At 56.1% G+C, this 17,345-nt stretch overlaps 2 protein-coding genes across 4 annotated transcripts in view; both read left to right on the top strand.

Moving 5' to 3' along the window:
• CCNF (cyclin F) overlaps positions 1–13,080 on the top strand; it is a 38,977-nt gene extending 25,897 nt beyond the window's left edge. The window contains exons 11-17 of the mRNA XM_026447540.2: positions 3,263–3,386; positions 3,689–3,869; positions 4,214–4,301; positions 7,583–7,682; positions 7,783–7,910; positions 9,743–9,912; positions 10,775–13,080. Of these exons, the coding sequence (XP_026303325.1) occupies positions 3,263–3,386; positions 3,689–3,869; positions 4,214–4,301; positions 7,583–7,682; positions 7,783–7,910; positions 9,743–9,912; positions 10,775–11,250 (1,267 nt within the window). The 3' untranslated portion in view covers positions 11,251–13,080. The remainder of the gene's footprint in view (positions 1–3,262; positions 3,387–3,688; positions 3,870–4,213; positions 4,302–7,582; positions 7,683–7,782; positions 7,911–9,742; positions 9,913–10,774) is intronic.
• An 851-nt stretch (positions 13,081–13,931) lies between these two features.
• TEDC2 (tubulin epsilon and delta complex 2) overlaps positions 13,932–17,345 on the top strand; it is a 5,153-nt gene continuing 1,739 nt past the window's right edge. Inside the window, exons 1-8 of one of the 3 annotated variants that reach the window (XM_023189233.3) lie at positions 13,932–14,360; positions 14,473–14,571; positions 14,814–14,884; positions 14,998–15,406; positions 15,918–15,971; positions 16,319–16,409; positions 16,586–16,697; positions 16,802–16,903. In XM_023189233.3, the coding sequence (XP_023045001.1) occupies positions 14,335–14,360; positions 14,473–14,571; positions 14,814–14,884; positions 14,998–15,406; positions 15,918–15,971; positions 16,319–16,409; positions 16,586–16,697; positions 16,802–16,903 (964 nt within the window). In that variant the 5' untranslated portion in view covers positions 13,932–14,334. The remainder of the gene's footprint in view (positions 14,361–14,472; positions 14,572–14,813; positions 14,885–14,997; positions 15,407–15,917; positions 15,972–16,318; positions 16,410–16,585; positions 16,698–16,801; positions 16,904–17,345) is intronic. The other 2 variants (XM_023189235.3, XM_023189234.3) reach the window with 2 other exon arrangements.

The following is a 17,345-nucleotide window of genomic DNA, read 5'->3' as shown; positions in this document are numbered from 1 at the left end:
GGAGGCGGAGGTTGCAGTGAGCCAGGATTGCGCCACTGCACTCCAGCATGAGTGACAGAGTAAGACCTCATCTCAAAAAATAAAATAAATAAGATGAATCCATTTTAAATGTATTCATCAATGAGTTTTGACAAGTATATGTACCCATGTAACCACTATCCCATTTCTATATAAATGTTCTATAGAAATTCAGAACTTCCCTTATGCCCCTTTTCAAACATTCACCCTTAACTCCCATCACTGTGCAACCACTATCTGTTATCTTTCACCAGCTTTAGATTAGTTTTGCCTGTTTAAGAATTTTATATAAATATAATCATACACTATACCCTTGGGATAGCCAGTATCCAAGATGATCCAAAAATTATCCCTGGCTTCTGGTATTCGTATCTTTGTGTAGCCCCTTCCAACACTGTACCAGTGTTGGTCTGTGTGACCAGTCACATACAGTAGAAGTGATTGTCTATCACTTCTGAGATTAGGTTATCAGAAACACAGTTGCTTCCATCTCAGTCACTTTCACTCTCACTCTCTTGCATCACTTGTTCTTGGTGAAGCTATGCCCTGAGCAGCCCCATGGGGAGGCCCATGTGGCAAGGAACTGAAGCCTACTGCCAATAGCTATATATGTAATTAAACATGGAAGCAGATCCTCTACCCCCATTATGTCTCAGATGACTGCAGCTCTAGATGAACCATTGCAACTTTATGAGAGACACTGAGCTACAACCATCCAGCTATTCTGCTCCTAGACTCCCGACCCAGAGAAACTGAGATAATAAATGTTGCTTTAAGTCACTGAATGTCTGGGTAATATTATGCAGTAATAAATAACTAATAAGGCACTGTTTTGGGTTTAGCCTCTTTCACTCAGGATAACAATTTTGAGAGTCAGCAATGTTGTTTCATGTTTCAGGAGTTTATTCTTTATATTCTCGAGTGATATTCCATTGTATCACTGTAATAATGTTTATTATCTAAATATTGGTCATGATGTAGTTCAGGACATGTTACTCCAAAATTTGACACCTTGTCTTATTGAATATTTTAAGCTGAAAATATTTGAGAAATGGTATATGTGGTAAGGACTTTCTGACTGTTTCCTGAAGCAGGTCATAAAACCCTCCTGTGAGAGGAACCCTCTGTGGAAGAACAGAATATGTCACCCCAAAATATGAAGAATTGTTGAGCTGAAGATGATTAAGAAGAAGCAGATGCAGGAAACCTCTCTGCCCTCCCTCTATTTGCTTAAAAGCAGGATAAAGACTTACAAAGACTAAAGGTATCCTTGCCTTCTGCCAGGAAGAAAAAGGTTAACCACCAGAGACAGCTTTAGACCCTCATTGGCCTGTAGATGGTACTAGAGAAATCTACATTAACAAGCTTTATTAACTCGCCTTTATCTGCTGTTTATTTGCCTTCCCCCAAGTTACTGCCAAAGTCCTTTTCCTTTGTCTTGTCACTTCTCTAAAAATTGACTGTTCTTTATTGAAAATGCTATATACACTGTCATTCAAAGCCACCTCTCTGAGAACTATTCATTCCCCATTGTCTCCCCATGTATATATGAAATATACATGTTAATATACTTCCATTTGTTTTTCTCCTGTTAATCTGTCTATAGATCAATCTGGTTATAGGGGTCCATTCCAACTAAGAAACTATGGGGGACCAGGCACGGTGGCTCACACCTGTAATCCCAGCACTTTGGGAGGCCAGTGTGGGCAGATCATGAGGTCAGGAGTTCAAGACCAGCCTGGCCAACATGGTGAAACCCCGTGTCTACTAAAGATACAAAAAATTAGTTGGGCGTGGTGGTGGGCGCCTGTAATCCCAGCTACTCAGGAGGCTGAGGCAGGAGAATCGCTTGAACCCGGGAGGCAGAGGTTGCAGTGAGCCAAGATCGCACCATTGCACTCCAGCCTGGGCAATGGGGCAAGACTCTGTCTCTAAATAAATAAATAAATAAATAATAAATAAATAAATAAGCAAGCTGGACATGGTGGTGGGTGCCTGTAGTCCCATCTACTTGGGAGGCTGAGACATGAAAATCGCTTGAACCCAGGAGGCGTAGGTTGCAGTGAGCCGAGATCACGCCACTGCACTAATCCAGCCTGGGTGACAGAGGGAAACTCTGTCTCAAAAAAAAAAAAGGTTTTAAAGGCTGAGCTGCCCGCCACCTCTGCTCTCAGAAGTGCCGTGCCCCAACCAGCCACCTCACACCCCACGCTGGGCTCCCTGTTGGCTACTGACATCTCATCTTTTTGGCGTCTGCAGTCCCTGCGCTGGCAGGCATAGTCCCCCGTGCCTCTTGTCCTCTTGGTCAAATGAATGACACATGCAACCTGCAGAGTGTCATGCATGCGTCCTGCAGCCAGGACGGAGCAGCCGAGAGACTTGGCCTCAGTCCAACGGGAAGGTGCCTTGCGGGGGCCACTGGAGCAGCGTGTTCCCTGATAGTTGGCGCTGGTGGACAGCAGAGAACAGGGTGACCCCTGCCTGGGGACAGTCAGGATTCCTGTGGCCACACAGTACTGGGCACAGACTTGCCAACAACCCTTGGGCCCTTTGCCTCCAATTCCTAGATCTGGTGGCTCACCCACCTTCTGGGTCTAAAACATTTCCACCCCACTGATAGAGCTGTCATGTGATGGGCAAATCTCTGTCTTTGGTGTCTTTTAGCAAACTGAATGCTGGTGGCACTTGGGCCTTTTGCAGACATTTGTGAGTCTGCCTAACAGCCCTGCTGCTTTCTGTCTGCCTTGTGGCTCTCATCCTTCTTTCCAGCACTTTCTGACCTCCCCCCTATTGTTATTATGATGATTATTTTTTGAGACAGAGTCTTGCTCTGTCACGCAGGTTGGAATGCAGTGGTATAATCATAGCTCACTGCAGCCTCAGCTTCCTGGGCTTAAGCAATCCTCCCACCTCAGCCTCCCAAGTAACTGAGACTATAGGCACATGCCACCATGCTCTGCTAATTTTTTATTTTTTAACTTTTTGAAGAGATAGGGTCTTGCTTTGTTGCCCAAGGTGGTCTCGAACTCCTGGCTAAGCTGTCCTCCTGCCTGGGCCTCCCCTTTTTTAAATGCCCCTTGTCAGCCACAGGCAGCTGGCTCCATTATGAAGCCTCTGTTTGTCACCAAAACCCAAAGCCATGGCTCCCTCCCTACCTTGAAGCCTCCTAAAGCCTTGGGTCCCTGCGCCCCACCCCTGCCCCAGGAAGTGGGCTCTGTGCTAAGACCCCTTCTCGGCGTTGCAGGTTCATCAGTAAAGAGATCCTGACTATCCGGGAGGCCGTGTGGCTCACAGACAACACGTACAAGTATGAGGACCTGGTGAGAATGATGGGCGAGATCGTCTCCGCCTTGGAAGGGAAGATTCGAGTAAGCAGTGGTTCCATTTTCCTTATTAATCCTAGTTGTCGCTGTGCTGGAGGGTGGGGGTGGGCATTTGGCTTTCCTGCTGTGGGAGGCCTCATGGACTCAGAGGGCAGCTCTCTCTGCTGTGCCCAAAGCCACGGAGCGGGAGGCCACGGTTGCACCACATCACCACTTGGGCTGGTGCGCTGCACGTGCAGCATCAACGTGAACATCACCTGGGCCAGACCCTGCGCTGGGCCTGCATGTGGCACTGCACCAAGGAGCCCCCAAGCACTAAGAGCCCACACCCGCTCCCGGCTGTCTAGGTCCCCACCGTGGTGGATTACAAGGAGGTCCTGCTGGCGCTAGTCCCCGTGGAGCTGAGAACCCAGCACCTGTGCAGCTTCCTCTGCGAGCTCTCCCTGCTGCACACCAGCCTGTCCACCTATGCCCCAGCCCGCCTGGCTGCCGCAGCCCTGCTTCTGGCCAGACTGACGCACAGGCAGAGTAAGGAGAGGCCCTTCCCAGGGATGCCTGTGTCAGGGAAGGTGCTCACATAGGAGGAGGCTGTGGGAAGGAAAAGAGTCCAACATCCGTTTGTCCTGGTTACTTCCTCAGGGATGAGATACAGCACAGCTCCTAGCTTCAGTATGTCCCAGATTTCTGACTGTGAGCCTGCACGCCCTACGTATGGTTTTTTTCCGAAACTGTTTTAAAAGGATTGCAACCCTGAGCTCCAAAAACTCCACAGCAGAGCCCACAGAGCTGTAGAGTGGAAGTGGCAGGCGGCTGTCACCACAGCCCCTCCGTCCCCTCCATCCCCTCCATCCCTGGCCTGCTTTCTTCCCCAGCACAGCCCTGGACCACTCAGCTATGGGACCTCACCGGATTCTCCTATGAGGACCTCGTTCCCTGCGTCTTGAGCCTTCATAAGAAGTGGTGAGTTTTGGTCGGGCGCAGTGGCTCACGCCTGTAACCCCAGCACTTTGGGAGGCCGAGGCAGGCAGATCATTTGAGGTCAGGAGTTCAAGACCAGCCTGGCCAACATGGCAAAACCCCACCTCTACTAAAAATACAAAAATTAGCCAGGCGTGGTGGTGCATGCCTGTAATTCCAGCTACTCGGGAGGCTGAGGCAGGAGAATCGCTTGAACCCAGGAGGCAGAGGTTGCAGTGACTTGAGATCACATCACTGGACTCCAGCCTGGCTGACAGAGCAAGACTCTGTCTCCAAAAACAAAAACTGGCCAGGCATGGTGGCTCACACCTGTAATCCCAGCACTTTGGGAGGCCAAAGTGGGTGGATCACCTGAGGTCAGGAGTTCGAGACCAGCCTGGTCAACATGACAAAACCCTGTCTCTACTAAAAAAACAAAAATTAGCTGGGCATGGTGGCATGCGCTTGTAATCCCAGCTACTCAGGAGGCTGAGGCAGGAGAATCGTTTGAACCCGGGAGGCAGAGGTTGCGGTGAGCCGAGATTGCGCCATTGCACTCCAGCCCGGGCAACGAGTGAAACGCCATCTAAAAAAAAAAAAAATTCCAGAACTTTCTTATCTCACACCTTTTTCACATTGAGAGCAGCTGCTCCCAACCCAAGCTCATTGCATAGGCAGCAGAAAGTCCTAGAAAAAAATGAGGGCGTCTCCCTGACCTGTGGTAACTTGTACCTGTGTCAAGTTGTCATCTAGCTCAGGCGCTGGCACACTGTGGCCCTCAGATGGCATCTGACTGCTTTTGTGAATGGGGTTTTCTTGGCAGCAGCCGCCCTCACTGGTTTCCACATCGTCTGCAGCTGCTTTTGCTCTGGCAGTGGGTAAGCTTATAGTGCAGCGGAGACCACATGGTCCCCAGTGGGGAAAATACTCACTCCCCTTCCCTTGAGAGAACAGCTTCCACCCCAATGCAGCCGTTGATATAGATCTATCCTCTGTCTCATTGAGAAGATGGAGCCTGCGGGCAGGTCCCTTGCCCCATCGTGCCCAGCTGTGGCCCCCTCTCTGCCCCAGCCCCGCTGGGCTTCCCTCCACCTGCCCCGGCCCCTTTGCCCTTCTGTCTGCTGAGCCTGGCCCGGCCCTCGCTGCATCTAAGCCCCTTCACCTGCCCTGGCAGCTTCCCTTCAGGCCATGTTGGTTTGTTCTATGCAGTGCATGAAGCCCCCACCGTGGGCCGGGCGCTGGGGGAGAGGCCAGGACAGAGAGTTCAGAGGTCAGGTCATGATGGGAGAAACAGCAGGCAGGAGCGGGGCATGTGGCACGGGCGGGTGCGACTCCCTTCAGGGAGTGCAGCCGGGGTCACTTGGGCATCTGAGTCCCAGGCAAAGGGGACAGCCATGCCAGGGCCCAGTGCAGACCAGCGGGGCCAGGGGCTTTGAGTGGAGTCATGGCAGTGAGGGGCGACAGGGACAAGCATGGGGCTGAATTTGCATCCGACCAGCCATCTCCCTCTCGCCTCCTCAGCTGTGCTCACAGACTTGCTCCTCCCACGTCTCGGCACCACCACTCCCTGGTCTCCCCCTTCCCTGCTTCTGCCATGACTTCCCTTTCCTCAGCCAAATCCAGCAGACTCAGCGGTGTAGGCTTTTTTTTCTTTTTTGAGTTGGGGGCCCAGGCTGGAGTACAGTGGTGCCATCCTAGCTCACTGCAACCCTGACCTCCCAGGCTTAAGGGATCCTTGTGTCAGCCTCTCGAGTAGCTGAAACCACAGGCACCACCACACCAGGCCTGGGTGGCTTTTCTCCAGCCAGCCTTACGCTGACCCTCCCTCCCTTGGGGGCCTCAGCTTCCCGCCCTAGGCCATGCGGCCTGGGTATTAGTCTCCCTTCTCACCCACCCCAAGGGGCCAGGGAATTCTGGCTTTCTGCCACCCCTCAGACTCCTTTCCTGGGAGACTTCATCACTTCCAGGATTCAGACCACATCTCAACCTTGACCTGCCACCCACCCTGCCAGTGTGACTCAGCCGATGCCTGTTCCGGCCCTGGTGGGTCGTGGTGCATGAACCACTGTGCGCCCAGCTGAGGCCTCCACCAGCCGCTCCTGCTTCTCCATCCCTGCATCCTCGCCAGTGCACTTTCCTCGTGCGCTCACCGCTTGGGGGCTGGAGCTATCCGTGGTGACTGCCCAGCCTCCTGGAACACTGGCAGCCACCCCGCGCGTGTCCCGGGTACACTACCCAGGGCCTTGCTGTCCGGCTTCCAGGATGAGATCAGAACTCCCTGGGGGTCTCTTTGCCCTTGAGCAGCCCCTTCTCTGGCCCATCTGCTGTTTCTACCCCCATACTGTACTTCAGCCACAGGGGACCTGGTGGCATCTCCCGGGCTTTGGCATGTGCTGCTGCTCATGCTGCTTTCTCCTGCAGTGCCCGGACCCTGTGCCTTCTGGGCAACGAACGAGGGTGACAGTAGAAGGGTCAGCATGGATCTTACCCCCCCACCTTTGCTTATGGGGAGCACAGATCGTCCCAACACTGGCCACCAAAAGCTGTTTCTGAGCTGCATTTATTCTCTTCTGCCTGAAAAAGTTAAATTTTTTTTTTCCAAACCAGATAAGTTAGAAACATTATTTACAAACTAAACTTCCTTTTATTGTATGATTTAATGGGCTTTTAGTTTATTCACACAGTTGTGCTTGTCATCACAACAATCAAATTTACAACATTTTCACTTTCCCCAAAGGGACAACACACCCCTCAGCTGTCACCCTCTGGTCCCCCGCCATTTCCTCAGCCCTAGATGACGCAGTGGTCTACTTTCTGTCCACAGATTTTTCCCATTCTGGACATTGCATATAAATGGAGTCATAGGACAGGTGGCCTTTTGTGTCTAGGTTATTTCCCTCAGTGTCACGTTTGCTGGGTTTGTCCGTGTTGTGACGTGTGTCCCTGCTTTGTTCCTTTTCATGGCTGAATAATATTCCCCTGCATGGACCACATGTGTTTATCCATCCCACAGCCGGTGGACATTTGCCTATTGTGAACAGTCCTGCCATGAATATTCTAGTACAGGTTTCTATGTGGACATAGTTTTTCCTTTTTCCTGGGTCTTTACCTAGAGAGAATTGCTGGGTTCTGTGGTGACTAAATTTAACCATTCGGGGAACTGCCAGGTCGGACTCCAGAGTGACGGCACCATTTTGCATTCTCATTGCTCACTTCAGTGAACTAAGGCTAAAAATGGGGAGGAGGGGGTGCCTCACATGTCCACTCTACGTGACTGTTTCCAGCTTCCACGATGACGCCCCCAAGGACTACAGGCAAGTCTCTCTGACCGCCGTGAAGCAACGATTTGAGGACAAGCGCTATGGAGAAATCAGCCAGGAAAAGGTGCCTCTCTCCTGCCACCTGGGCGTCTCATGGGGTGCTGGGGTGTCGGCGGGCCTCACCCTCGGGGCCTCTGCACCCCCTAACTCTGGCTTCTCCTAAGGTGCTGAGCTACAGCCAGTTGTGTGCAGCATTAGGAGTGACACAAGACAGCCCCGACCCCCCGACTTTCCTCAGCACAGGGGAGATCCACACCTTCCTCAGCTCTCCCTCGGGACGGAGAACCAAACGGTTAGTTACCCTGCGCCATACAATGCTGGCACCCTCATGCCGGCCCAGTTCCCTCAGCGCTCCGTCACACAGAGAGGCCCCCAAGGCTTGTCAGGGGAGCAGCAGATCCCAGGACAGTGACCCTGGGACGGAGCCCTGCAGTCATGCCTCAGGCCCCTGTGTAACCTCCACTGTTTCCAGCCCAGGTCTCCTTCCTCAGAGGCTGTTGCCTCTCCCTCTGCCTGGGCTCCCTGTGGAGGAAGATGGTTTCGAGCATGCGGGAGCCCAGCCTGGCTCTAGCCCTGTCCGTGCCTGTCATGTGTGTCCTGGACTTATCTGCTCCGTGATGCTGCTGTCACTCCCGGCACGAGCTGTGACCTGAGTCACATCCCCAGCACTTCCCTCGCTACCTGTGTGAACCTGTTTACCTGCCTCTCCTATCTCAGCACCTTGGCTGTTCATCCTGGAGTGAACTTCCTCTTTCCACCTTACCCACCTGGAGAACTGCTATTGATCCTGCAAGGCCCCGATGAACAGGGCCCTCCCTGTGCTGCTGGCCCTGCCCCTGTGACTCCTTAGCACCATGTGCACCCGTAACTTTCCCAAGGGCAGGCACTGGGTGGCTGGGTCTTCCCTGTCAATACAGGACCAGGCAGGGCTGCCTCCAGGAGTGTTGTGTGGGGAGTGGGCCCCTGGCAGGAGACCTAAACACCTGGGGAACCCCGGGGAAGCAGCCGAAGCCCCTGCTATGGCTGCTTCCTCCCCAAGAAGCGTGATAGCACTTTCCATTGTGCGGAAGGCAGGAGACCTGACCCTCCTGTCTCACTCCACACACGCACCGACTCCCTGGGGCCAGGGTCATCACGAGGAAAGCCCATGTAGACACACATAGCTACTCCAGGAGGGGCCTGGCCCTGTGCTCAGCCTCACTGTGTTAAACCCGCTTCTCCAGAGGCCCCCCAAAGCCCCATCAGTCTCTGAGACACACCCCCATGGGTGACACGGGTAGCTCTCTCCACCCCCTCTCCCCACCAGGCCCTGGGTTCAGGAAGTGGAAAGGCTCAGCTGGTGTGGCAGCTTTTCCCAGGCTCAGGCCCACACTCTGGCCTCCAGCCCCATCCCGAGCAAGACTTGACCCCAGTTGGCCGTGGGTGCCGGCACCACCCAAGGCCAGGCCATTCCATGCAATCTGCCTGGCCCCGGGCTGAGCACTGCCTGGCCCTTATTAATCAACACCAGAGGGGCCGGGCGCAGTGGCTCACGCCTGTAATCCCAGCACTTTGGAAGGCTGAGGCGAGTGAATCACCTGAGGTTAGGAGTTCGAGACCAACTTGGCCATCATGGTGAAACCCCGTCTCTACTAAAATACAAAAATTAGCTGGGTGTGATGGTGGGCACCTGTAGTCCCAGCTACTCAGGAGCCTGAGGCAGGAGAATCACTTGAACCTGGGAGGCGGAGGTTGCAGTGAGCCAAGATCACACCACTGCACTCCAGCCTGGGTGACAGAGCAAGACTCCACCTCAAAAAAAAAAAAAAAAAACACTGGAAGGTGGCATCATCCTGAGGGTGTCCAGGGGACCAGATGGTTGGCCCAGGCCCCACAGCTGAGCCGGGTGGGCTGGGCTTCACACCCAGACCTGGGGCCTGAGTTTGCCTGAGCTGTCCTCCAGGTTGGCCCTGCCTCAAGGGTTTATACCTGTTCTAGCTTCACCAGCATTTTCTATGCAGCAGACCCTTTGGGAGCATGCAGTGACAGGCCGGGGCACGCGGGTGTTAGAGGCAGGTGCAGAGGGTGTGGCCTCCCAGCACTGCCACCCATGACTGGGTCTCCTGGGCTCTCTCCACCTTGCAGGAAGCGGGAGAACAGCCTCCAGGAGGATAGGGGCAGCTTTGTTACCACCCCCACTGCGGAGCTGTCCAGCCAGGAGGAGACGCTGCTGGGCAGCTTCCTCGACTGGAGCCTAGACTGCTGCTCTGGCTACGAAGGCGACCAGGAGAGCGAGGGCGAGAAGGAGGGCGACGGTGAGTGTAGGGCCAGGGCACACCAGAAGGGACATCACACAGGATGGTTCTCACTGAGGGTCTCTGGGCACCTGGCCCTGTGCGAGCGCTGTGGGAGGCAGGAGGATGGGCACAGAGCACGGGGCGGGGCCAGCTCCTGCCCTGCTGGGGAGTGTGTCCAGGCACGGGGAGAGTAAGAGGAGGGGAGCTTCTCCCACCACACAGGGATGAGAGGACTTAGGCCACACCTATCCGGCGCCTGCTCATTCTGTGCTGGGAAGACCTCACTAGGATGAGGGAGGTAGACCTGTCTGGAGTTCATGGAGATCCTTCTAGGCCAGGTGTGGTGGCTCATGCCTGTAATCCCAGCAGTTTGAGAGGCTGCGGCAGGAGGATCACTTCAGGCTAGAAGTTCAAGACAATCCTGGGTGACACAGCAAGACAAAAAATTTAAAAATTAGCTGGACAGGCTAATTTTTCTTTCTAGAATGTTGTTTGAGATGTGCCCACGTGGTTTACATGACATTCCTCACTGCCCTGTTGGGATCACTGCCCTGTGCAAACTCCAGGCAGACTGCATGGGTCCTTACCAGAAGCCCAGTTAATGTGAGTCCTGTCGATTTCCCAGTTGCTTGCTTCTGCATCCACTTGGCTTGAGCTAGATGCCCAACTTGTCATCTCCACTGTTGTTGGAGTCATGGCAGGCAGCTGTCCAGCCTTGGAAGAGGCATGTCACCCACACTTCTCACCACAGGAGGGTAACACAGGGGACCATAGCAAGGTAGAAGATTCTTGACCTGCACTTCAGGGTCCTGACCTGGCAGGGGGTCTCCCCTGATGCTTGGGTGTGACATGATCTCCCTCCCCACCAACCTTCCTGCAGTGACAGCTCCCAGTGGCATCCTCGATGTCACCGTGGTCTACCTGAACCCAGAACAGCATTGCTGCCAGGAATCCAGTGATGAGGAGGCTTGCCCAGAGGACGAGAGACCTCAGGACCCACAGGCACTAGCGCTGGATACTCAGATCCCTGCAACCCCAGGACCCAAGTCCCTGCTCCGCACCAGCCTGGAGCCAGGGAAGGACGTCACGACCTCAGGGTACTCCTCCGTCAGCACCACGAGTCCCACAAGCTCTGTGGATGGTGGCTTGGGGGTCCTGCCCCGACCTACCTCAGTGCTGTCCCTGGACAGTGACTCGCACACACAGCCCTGCCACCATCAGGCCAGGAAGTCATGTTTACAATGTCGTCCCCCAAGTCCCCCCGAGAGCAGTGTTCCCCGGCAACAGGTAAAACGGATAAACCTATGCGTACACGGTGAGGAGGAGGACACGAACCTGGGCCTTGTGAGGCTGTAAGTGTGTCAGCGCATTTGCCACAGTGGATGTGTACTGAGGGGGCTGGAGGCGAGGGGTGGGAGCACAGCATAGGAATGCTGTGTAGATCCCAGAGGCCTTCGCACAGAGAGCAGAGAGGGTAACTTGTGGCCACCAAGTTTCTTTCTCCGCAGGAGTCCCGTGCTAACCATGAGAATGTTGAAATGAGAGTGAAAAGGTGAGATCCCTCTCTTTGGAAAGTTTAGCCTCAAAGCAGTTGGCCACACTGCATGGAGGGCACCTCTCTGTCCCTTCCGTGTCTCACTGTCTCTGGAAGCTTCAGCCCATGTGTGTCCTGGTCTTCCCAGCCCCAACAGAGCCCGGTGCCAGGAGCTGACAGCGTTCACGCTCAAGGCACGTGTGACCTGGGTAGTCAGACACCACTTGAGCTCCTGCCCACATCTGTCTGGTTTGGGGCTCCAGTGGGGAGCTGACAGCTCTGAGCACACCACTGTCCCCTCATCCACTTTGGTCTGCATGGGGCACCCACTTGCTTCTGGGTGGGGATTCCATGGTAAGGGGGCCTGTGTCCCTGCACACTGCGTGGACTGCCTTGGCCACAGGCCCACTCCCTACGACACGTTACTCATTTTAGAGCTCTGTCCCAGAGGCGTTTGTCTGTGACCCACAGATGTTGTCAATGTGAACACCTCTCTTTGTGCTGAATTTCTGGACCATTCTTTTCCTGTCTTTATTTCTAAATTTCCTTCTTCCAAGATGAAAACGAGAAAAACTTAAAACAGAAGGTATTAAAAAAACAAGAGATTCCTACCATTATTTAGGTTCAACTGCAAAACAAAAATCTTACTCCAGCCCCTCAATGCCATCCTGCCACACTTTATGTAAAAGGAATTTCCCCAGAGAGGCTAACCAGAAAAAACTTGAAGTCCCCTATAACATCTGAGGTGACCAAGAGGCAGAGGAGTAGAGCAGTTGGGGGCCATGTCCTGGCTGATCCCAACTGCAGCTGTGCTCTGGGGGCCCGTGGGAGGGAGGCAGACCCCTGGGCTTTCCTGCTGGCCACGGAGACTCCGCTCCTGCATGGAAAGGGAGCCTGGGAGACAGCAGTCCACGCCTGGGGAGCCTGTCTGGGGCCATGTGACCGTGACCTCTCCCTGGGGATGGGCTTACCACAACACACTCACCCTGCTGCCATCCACTTGTTTCCTCTGCAAATGTAAGAAAGAACCACTTGGCTAGAAGTGTCCCCCAGATGCTTTTTTTTTTTTTTTTTTTTGAGATGGAGTTTTGCTCTTTGCGCCCTGGCTGGAGTGCAGTGGCATGATCTCAACTCACCGCAACCTCCGCCTCCCAGATTCTGCCTCAGCCTCCCAGGTAGTTGGGATTACAAGCACCCAACCATGCCCGGCTAATTTTTGTATTTTCAGTAGAGACGGGATTTCACCATTTTGGCCAGGCTGGTCTCGAACTCCTGACCTCAGGTGATATGCCCACTTCGGCCTCCCAAAGTGCTGGGATTACAGGCATGAGCCACTGCGCCTGGCCCCCCAAATGCTCTTGAACGAGAAACCCAGGGCTGGGAGATGCTCACTGAGCTGCTGCTTTTCTGTGTGCTGGTGCTGTGTGTGTTCGTGTCTGCGGCAGCTGTCTTCTTGCGACTATAAGGGAATTCTGGCCACCCTGGGTGGGGCGTGGTCGGGGTGAGAACCGAAGCGTTGGAACTGTAGACCCGTCCTGTCGACTGTATGCCCCTGGGCATGTGTGAGCCTCAGTTTCCTCATCTGTAAGAGGGGGCGATGATACCTACCTCACAGGGGTGTTGTGAGGATTAAATGTGAGGAGGATAGTGACAGATCTGAGTGATGGACGTCCTTCGTTGCCTCAACCCCTTGTCCAGGGGCTCTTTTGTCAAAATCCCAACTCTTCATGGAGTCAGTTCTCTGCTTTCTCCCAGCTTGCACCTGAAGGAGGAAACCACTCCGGGGGAGCCTGGCATCACCTGCTGGGGTGGGTGGGCTCCTGCATCTCGAGTGCTGCCTCCTCCTTCACAGAGAACCTCCAGGGAGGCAGGGCCACCGTCACCCTCCCCCACCGCTGATGGAGGGGCCCACCTGCAGTGCTGGGCCAGAGCGGCCTGGGTCCCAACCTCCCTGACAACTCCCTTTGTGCCCTCCTCCCCTTCTGCGATGACACCTTCCCATTAACGACTACGGAATGGACTCACCTGTCCCATCTTTAAACAGCACCCCCAGGTCTGTCTTTCCTCCAGCTACCGCCTGGGATTTCTTGCCCCTAATTGTTTATTCTTGTTAACACCAACTACATGGGGCCCTGCTGCGCTCCTCACTTCTTCCCCCAGGTGTCCCCTGCATCACTGAAGGCCCTGTCCGCCAACCCCCCCCCCCCCTGGTGCTGTGTACACCGCCGAGACCTCAGCAGCGCTTGGCCTGTGACCCACTCCCTCCCGCGACAGCCTCCTGTTGCCTCTGTGACACTGTCTTACTGCTCCTCCACCTCCCTGGCCATTGCCTGGGCCCCGTCACCTGTCCCTACCCGTCCCCTGCCCCACCAAGGGCCACCTCGCCGGGCCCACTGCTCCAAGGTCTGAGCTTCCTCCCCTCTGCCCAGTGCTATCACGTCACATGTCCAAAAGTGAACACTTTCTCCTCCCTCATCCCAGCTCCTGACAGGCGGCATCCTCACCTCCAGCAACCCCTTCCTTGCCCTGTGCTCGGTGGCCCGGTTGTCAGCAGGACGCCCGGTCCCTGCGTCGGAGCACTTTCAATAAGGACAGATGGAGCCTCTCGTATAACCTTCACAGGCGCCCTACAAGAGAAGCGCGATGATGGCGCCCCCATCTACCCAGTTACCCAAACCAAAATCCCGGCGTCGCCCGCAGTCCCCTCCCTGGCGGCCTCGGAGACCTAGGGGTTAGGAGTGGGCGGGGCTTGAGGCTCGCCCGCAAGGAGGGAGAGAAGGCCTCGGGGGCGGCCCCGGAGCCCCGGATCAGGACTGGGCAGCCCGGCCGGGAAGGGGCGGCCTTCCCGCCCGGAAGGGGCGTGGCTCTTCAGAGGCGGCAAATTGCAAGGAGACGCCGCCGCCTTCATGCTGCCCGCGGACTGCTCGCGCCGGTGAGGCCTGCGCGGCGGGAGGGGGCGGGAGGACGCGGGCGGGCTGGCAGTCAGGCGCGGGGCCCGAGGCCCGACGCTGGCCGAGGTGATGAGCCGCCGGTGCGTCCCCCAGGCTGGTGGCCGAGCTGCAGGGCGCCCTGGACGCCTGCGCACAGCGACAGCTGCAACTGGAGCAGAGCCTGCGCATCTGCCGTCGGCTGCTGCAGGCCTGGTACGCGGACCCCGGGACCCCCTGGCCAGACCTCCCTCGGCCCCTCAGAGTCCTGCCCCGAGGTCCCGTGGCTGGGAGACCGGGCGCAGCCGCCCACTTCGGAGCTATAGGTTGTCAGTGCCACCCCCCTTACTTTGCAAGCTCTGAGCTGGGGGCTTGCCGCGGGGCCCGGCGGCCCCCTTTCGTCTGTTTGGGCTGGGCCCTGCCTGCTGGCCGTGCGACGGCTGCCCATGTCTTTGTAGGGAACCAACCGGGACGTGGGCTTGGGAGCCACCTCCAGAGCCAGAAACTAATGAAGAGGACCCCCTTCCAGGTAAACCTCCACCACCCACCTAATCCAGGTGCTGCTCTGGTCTGTCTTCTGGAGTGCAGTTGTGAGGGACCCTCAGTGGGGAGAGATCCCTGCGTAATTCTTGGCTTTCACAGCATGCACACCCAGTCCACAAGACCTCAAAGACTTGGAGTTTCTGACCCAGGCACTGGAGAAGGCTGTTCGGGTTCGAAGAGGCATCACTAAGACTGGAGAAAGAAACAAGGCCCCCAGCCTGAAACCTGGGTCCCTTGTCACCTCTCCTGGGATGACAGCCTCCACCCCACCCCAGTCCCCAGGCCAAGCTGGTGGCCATGCTTCAGACACGAGACCTACGAAGGGCCTCCGCCAGACCACGGTGCCTGCCAAGGGCCGCCCTGAGCGCCGGCTGCCGTCCGTGCTGGATAGGACCCGTGTTGGGATAGGAGTCCGAGCCCCCAGGCCTGGAGCGGGCCTCAGGAACCAACTTATGGCCCCATCGGCTGCTCCTCAAGCCCCAGAAGCCTTCACACTCAAGGAGAAGGGGTAGGTTTCCCAGACCCTCACTGGAGGGACTTCTTCTGTCTCTGCCTCCTCAGACCCTGGCTAGCAAGGAGCCTGGGATTTGGGGTGACAGGGAGGGCAGGGCATTGAGCCCTGGGGCGCACCCCTGAGGCTCGTGCTCAGAAGCTGGCAGAATGAAACAGCTGTGTGGTGGTGTCCAGGTTGGCACCATCAGGACAGGGAAGTACTAGAGCCTGTCCTGTCCTCTCCTCTGTGGCTGTCCCCTTGTTTGCCCAGGCCAAAGGCTCCAGATGGGCTCTGGAGGGTGTGGGCTCTGCTCACGGGGCCCCGTCTTCTCTCTACTGGGGCAGCACTGGACCATGCTTCTCCCATGGCCACTCTGGAAGCCCTATCCAAGGGGGCTCATCCTTGGTGGGGTCGGGTGTGGGAAAGGGGCAAGAAGCCTCATCCCTGATTGGGCTCTGAGCAGGAAATGGGAGTTGCAGACCCCAGAGCAAGGCGATGCTCCTCTGAACACCGGCTTCTCTGACAGGCACCTGCTGCGGCTGCCTGCGGCATTCAGGAAAGCGGCTTCCCAGAACTTGAGGTGAGGCTGAGGTCTTTGGCTAGACAGGGGTAGGGGAAAACCTGGAGGCATCACAAGCTCGGGTGCAGGTTCGAGATACTTTCCAGTGGGTCTCTTTGCCCTCTTTGGTGAGTGGGGTCATTGTTGACGTTAAAAGTCTGCCAGCCTGTTAGTTCTGTCCCCTAGTTCTGGTCAGTGTCCTCTTGGTTCCCTGCATCCTCTGGAGACCCCTCCGGGCATTCAGCAGAGTCAGATGCCCAGCCTGGGGTCCCCACCCTGGCCCTTGCCTACCTCCCAAGGCCCAGCTCACCAGCTAGAATAACCATGTCCCTCTGTGGTTCCTGGGGCACCCCACATGTGCACCCCAGCCTGTGGGTCCAGCTCAGTTCCATGCAGACCAGTGATTCCATGGATGCCGCTGCCGCCAAAACCCAGTTCCTCCAGAACATGCAGACAGCTGTATCCTTGCTGGGCTTGTGGGAGCCTGGGGGGGTACTCTGGCTCTGAACCTGCCAGGTTTGTGGAGCAGCCCCAGGAGGGGCTGGTGTGGGATGGCCAGGGCCACTCTCCAGGCCCTGTCCTTGGTGGGAGCAGAGGGGCTTGGCTGCAGGGAAGTTTTCCTGACCCATATCCAGTCAGGCGGGTCCCAGCCCAGGCTCAGTGCTGCGGAAGTGGAGGCGGAGGCGAGGCGCCTGCGGAAGGCCTGTTCGCTGCTGAGACTGCGTGTGAGGGAGGAACTCTCGGCAGGTCAGTGGGTCCTGGGTCTGTCTCGGGAGGAGTGTGGAAGGCTAGTGCAGGGAGGGTTTCCAGACTGCCACAGACCCCACCTGCCCTCCCTGACTCTTCTGCAGCCCCCGTGGACTGGATGCAGGAGTACCGCTGCCTGCTCACGCTGGAGGGGCTGCAGGCCATGGTGGGCCAGTGTCTGCAGAGGTTGCAGGAACTGCGTGCAGGTGAGACCCCGCCCCCACCCTGCCACCGGCACTGAGGTCTGGGCCAGGGACAGGGTGCTTTAGCCAGCTTTGTCTGCACCTCAGGGAAAGGTGAGCAGCCCAGGGACCAGACGCAAGTTGGTGACCACCCCCCCTCTGCCCAATGCCACTCCCCAGTGTGCTGGGTCCTCACCAGTTGTCCTATGGGAGCAGTCAGCCTTCCTCTCCTCCTCAGGGCAGCTCCCCTACCTCGCAGCTCCCCACACACAGAACCTCACTGCTCTGAGCTGTTGCTTATTCACCCAGTTGTTGAAAAAGTGGCGTGTGAGGGCTGGGCACTGTGGCTCACGCCTGTAATCCTAGCACTTTGGGAGGCCAAGGCAAGTGGACCACAAGGTCAGGAGATCAAGACCATCCTGGCTAACACCGTGAAACCCCGTCTCTACTAAAAATACAAAAAATT

The sequence above is a fragment of the Piliocolobus tephrosceles genome, chromosome 17 (genome assembly GCF_002776525.5).
Source record: "Piliocolobus tephrosceles isolate RC106 chromosome 17, ASM277652v3, whole genome shotgun sequence".
In the NCBI taxonomy this organism is placed as follows: domain Eukaryota; kingdom Metazoa; phylum Chordata; class Mammalia; order Primates; family Cercopithecidae; genus Piliocolobus; species Piliocolobus tephrosceles.
Note: the sequence above shows the minus strand (reverse complement) of the source record. Positions and strands in the feature narration are given on the sequence as shown.